Below are 4,650 nucleotides of genomic sequence, written 5' to 3'. Positions count from 1 at the left end.
ATTTACTATGTAATATAACAATTTTTAATTTAAATGATGTTCATTTCCTTTGTGTAAAAAAACAAACAAACAAATAAATAAACATTCTGCTTATTATTATTATTATTTACACAGAGGAGACTAATTGTTTTCAAAAACATAAAATTTGACTTTGTAAAATCTGATAGGCTGTCATTGCATTGCTTGCTGTTAATTTTAAGCACATTCAGCAAAAAATGAGAGAATCTAGAGGAACTGAAATTGTGAACATTTTTTTAAAACAAATGTATTAATATGAAAATGTAAAAACAAAACTCAGACGCTTACAAAACATCAGACTATTCAAATACACACGTGACGTATTTGTGACTGATTAGAACATGACCCTTAAAATGTATTGCCAAACCATGTACTTCCCTGAACCACATCTTTTTAAGTGGTTGACTCATTTAGGAAACTTTGTGAGCCAGTTCTGATAGGATTCAACTACTGTAGCATATAAAAGGAGCAAGTTTATTTATTCCTCAGAACTTAACCTTACACGATGATACGAAAGGTATTGCCACTCATTTTTTTATCATTTATTTTATTCAATTATTTTAGTGTAACTTCTTGAATATAGTCATTTTATAATATATATTTGTATATATTAAAAAAAACTTAATTCTTAATTTGTTTTACAGAGTGTTACAGAGAGTTTTGGTACAGCCATATCATCTTTGTGTACAGCCCATCTTACTGATGGAGTTATCAGAAGAAGTAAGAGAATGATGCTGGACACTTTGGGGGTCGGATTGCGTGGAAGCAGCACCCCGGTCTTTAATGTGGCTTTCCAGTACAGTAAGGTAAACACTGTACTTCAGATTTTTAAAAATTAGACTACATTTTTTAGTATTAAAGGAAAATGAAATAACAAATTAAGACAATGTTTAAATCACATTTCTTCATGCCATTTTTATGTACTTCTAATTTAACTTGTATTTTTGTCTATGTGTATTTTCTTAGAGATACGAAGCACAACAGAAAAGCAGTGTGTGGGGAAGACCAGGGTCATTCCTTCCACCTTATTATGCTGCATTTGTCAATGGGGTTGCGGTAGGTTACCAATAACTCTAAAAATGTAAACAATTTACTGTTATTGTTCTGGTAATTCTTGATGTTAATGTTAACAGTTGTCATCAAGAACCAAGTTAATACATCTAAAAAATTATTTTATGCTGGGTTGCACCTCTCTCTTTTATATACAAATATAGATATTACCATATGCTTTGTCCAACAAAGTAAATTTTGTGTGTGTGTGTTGTGTGTGAGCTGAAAGTTGTTTATCTAAATGAGCTCATAAAGAAGACTCCTAAAAGGTGCAAAAATTTCATCATGCATTTGTCTTCCAATGCATCCAATGCAATCTCACTGCATCATAACAGTGTCCTATATGTCATATATCTGGCTGAAAATCATGGTTAAAGGTTTGACTGGGTTTACTTTCTTTCTCAGTGTATTCTGAGTAGATATTTCTGCCTGAAACCTTTAGGCTCTACACTGTACTACACTCTATATCATGTTGCTCATTTCACTCTTAGGTGCACTCAATGGATTTTGATGACACCTGGCATCCTGCGACTCACCCATCTGGTGCTGTGCTGCCTGCTCTGTTTGCTTTAGCTGAGACTCTGCCTTTAAAACCTTCAGGCTTGGACCTACTTCTTGCTTTCAATGTGGGACTTGAAGTTCAGGGGAGATTGATGAGGTTTTCAAATGAGGCTCATAACATCCCCAAAAGGTACGGTGTTGGCTAATAACAACAAATCTATCATTCTGAGACCAAAATCTCAAAGTAGCTACGCTACATTAAACTAAATGTTTGCGACAAAAGGGGGGGGCCCGGTGGCTTAGTGGTTAGCATGTTCGCTTCACACCTCCAGGGTTGGGGGTTCGATTCCCGCCTCTGCCTTGTGTGTGGAGTTTGCATTTTCTCTTCGTGCCTCGGGGGTTTCCTCCGGGTACTCCGGTTTCCTCCCCCGGTCCAAAGACATGCATGGTAGGTTGATTGGCATCTCTAGAAAATTGTCTGTAGTGTGTGATTGCGTGAGTGAATGAGAGTGTGTGTGTGTGCCCTGCGATGGGTTGGCACTCCGTCCAGGGTGTATCCTGCCTTGATGTCTGATGACGCCTGAGATAGGCACAGGCTCCCCGTGACCCGAGGTAGTTCGGATAAGCGGTAGAAAATGAGTGAGTGAGTGAGTTGAGACAAACGCTAAAGTAATCACAAATTATTTTGTGTAGAAAGTTATTACTAAACTAAATTTAACTACATTTGGCCAATTTAATTTTGTACATTGCATGAACCCATTTATGCCTTATAATGTAGAGGAATGTAAAAGAAATCGCTATATAGAATCACTGCCAATCATGAAAAGATTATGATAACAAAAAATAGACAAAGCACTTATTCAATCTGGATTTAAAAATCCTTTTAGAGCTTGTTCTGTGTATATTTATGTAGAATACTAACTTAAAGCTTATGGCCAATATAATAAAAGGCAAAAATGATTAATTCAACTTAGAATTATATTTTACAACCTTTTTCACCCTACTTTTTAGTGTGCTGTTTGCCCTCTTTTACTCAAGTAACAGCCTTTTTTACATTTAAATTTCAGACTAGTTTTGAAAAGATTTACTCTGAAGTTGGTGGTGGTGGTGATGGCAAACAGCAAAACACACACAGCACATTACAATACATTTTATGGTCACTGGAGAAGGCCTCTCATTCAGGAGCATTTGATAAGAAAATTTAAGAATCATCAGTTATGCTATAGCTTTTGCATTCCTTTCTCAGGTTCCATCCTCCTACAGTTGTTGGAGTTATGGGCAGTGCAGCTGCCACAGCCAAACTGCTGGGTCTGTCGCCATCACAGATCACAGCAGCTCTTGCTATCGCATGCTCATCTGCTGGTGCTCCATTGGCAAATGCTGCTACTCAGACCAAGCCGCTGCACTTGGGAAATGCTGCAAGTAGGGGCCTGGAAGCATCTCAGCTTGCTCTTCTTGGTCTAGAGGGCAACAAGCGCATTCTGGATATGGAGTCAGGATTTAGCATCTTCTACCAGGATTATTTTCCACATCATTTGGCTGAGGTTTCTCCAACTAGCCAGTACAAGTGGCTACTGGAAGAACAGGATATTGCATTTAAGCGCTTTCCTGCCCATCTTGGAATGCACTGGGTAGCTGATGCAGCAGTAAATGTGAGGAACAAAATTCACGTCAGAGAGCCAAATGCTGATCTCAGTCAAATTAAAAGGATTGTGCTGAGAGTCCCTTCATCCAGATACATAGACTGTCCACTCCCAGTGACAGAGCATGAGGCTAGGCACTCGTACCAGTTCAATTGCTGCAGTGCTCTGCTCGATGGCGAGGTCACTGTAGACTCCTTCAGCAGTAACATGATGGAAAGGAAAGCCCTGAAAGACCTCCTCCTCAAGGTTCATCTGGAAAATCCAGAAGATAATCAGGCTAGTTTTGAAAAGATGTACTCTGAAGTTGTGGTGGAGATGGCAAACAGTGAAACACACATAGCACGTTGCAATACATTTTATGGTCACTGGAGAAAACCTCTCAGTCAGGAGCATTTAATAAGAAAATTTATGAATAATGCATTGACTGTGCTGAGCACAGATGCTGTAGATAGTATTGTGCAGCTTATTGACAGCTTGGAGACAGTCACTGACTGTTCTCTCCTTTGGTCATTCATGCAGTTTCATAAGCAAATTTCACACTACCATAATAAATGGCATTCCTCATCTGCTTGAATGGTATTATAATGATAACTACATAAAGTTTGAACTCAAAGAACCTCTGTATTATTATGCCATGACACCTATGAGGAAATAGCCTTACAACATAGAAACTAGGAGAGAAAAGAAGATTATGAGTGCTGACTCACTAAGAAGCTAAATTATTTAATGACGACTGACAACAGTGGAGTATTTCAATTCAGAGAGTCACATGTAGTTTAAGAAATTCTACTTCACAATTAACATGTGCATTACTGTAGTGAGGCAAAATTTTTCCTTTGATGCTTTTTTAGATCTAATGATCCTGTAGATTTAGATTTTCAGAGGTCTGTTTCAAGTGTGTATTAAGTTTGAAAACATCCTAAATAATCACACATACAGTAATGGCACAGGTAGTGACAATCTCATTTTTCTCATCCGCATGGACTTCATTGTAATTATAAAAAGTCTTATAAAAGTGTTTGTGGCTCAGCTGGGTGATGGCTTCTGAAGTCCCTGGTGCATTAGGAGATCTGAAAAATCTAATAAATCATAAAGTTTGCTCATTATATGAACAACGTTTTTGTCTTTTTTCTTCGAATACTGAATGATGAAATGATTATGTACTTATACATATATGGAAGAAAGACATCTATCCTGCATGTCACCTACAAACCAGGCTATTTTATAATGATTAACCAGATGTTAAAATCTATCTAATACATAAATTAGAATACATCAAAACAGGAAAAACACAAAAACCTATTAAAAAAAACTTGTAGATTCCATTCCATTTAGAAGTTTTTGGCTGCATTAATTTAAGCTGGTATTTGCACTGCTTATTTCTGAAACATTTAACATTATTTGCAAAAAAATTATATCACTTTGGATGAAGTGGAGG

General features: G+C 37.1%; 1 protein-coding gene across 1 annotated transcript; it reads left to right on the top strand.

Annotated features, from left to right (window-relative positions):
* Positions 1-431: 431 nt before the first annotated feature.
* Positions 432-4,273, top strand: acod1 (aconitate decarboxylase 1). Its single transcript, XM_060876438.1, has 5 exons — positions 432-535; positions 663-824; positions 985-1,074; positions 1,560-1,759; positions 2,816-4,273. The coding sequence occupies exons 1-5, from the start codon at positions 524-526 to the stop codon at positions 3,783-3,785; spliced, it is 1,434 nt and encodes a 477-aa protein (XP_060732421.1). The 5' UTR covers positions 432-523; the 3' UTR covers positions 3,786-4,273.
* The last annotated feature ends 377 nt before the right edge of the window (positions 4,274-4,650 follow it).

The sequence above is a fragment of the Tachysurus vachellii genome, chromosome 8, assembly GCF_030014155.1.
Source record: "Tachysurus vachellii isolate PV-2020 chromosome 8, HZAU_Pvac_v1, whole genome shotgun sequence".
Lineage (NCBI taxonomy): Eukaryota > Metazoa > Chordata > Actinopteri > Siluriformes > Bagridae > Tachysurus > Tachysurus vachellii.
The sequence above is the reverse complement of the archived record's forward strand: the minus strand, read 5'-3'. Positions and strand labels throughout refer to the sequence as shown.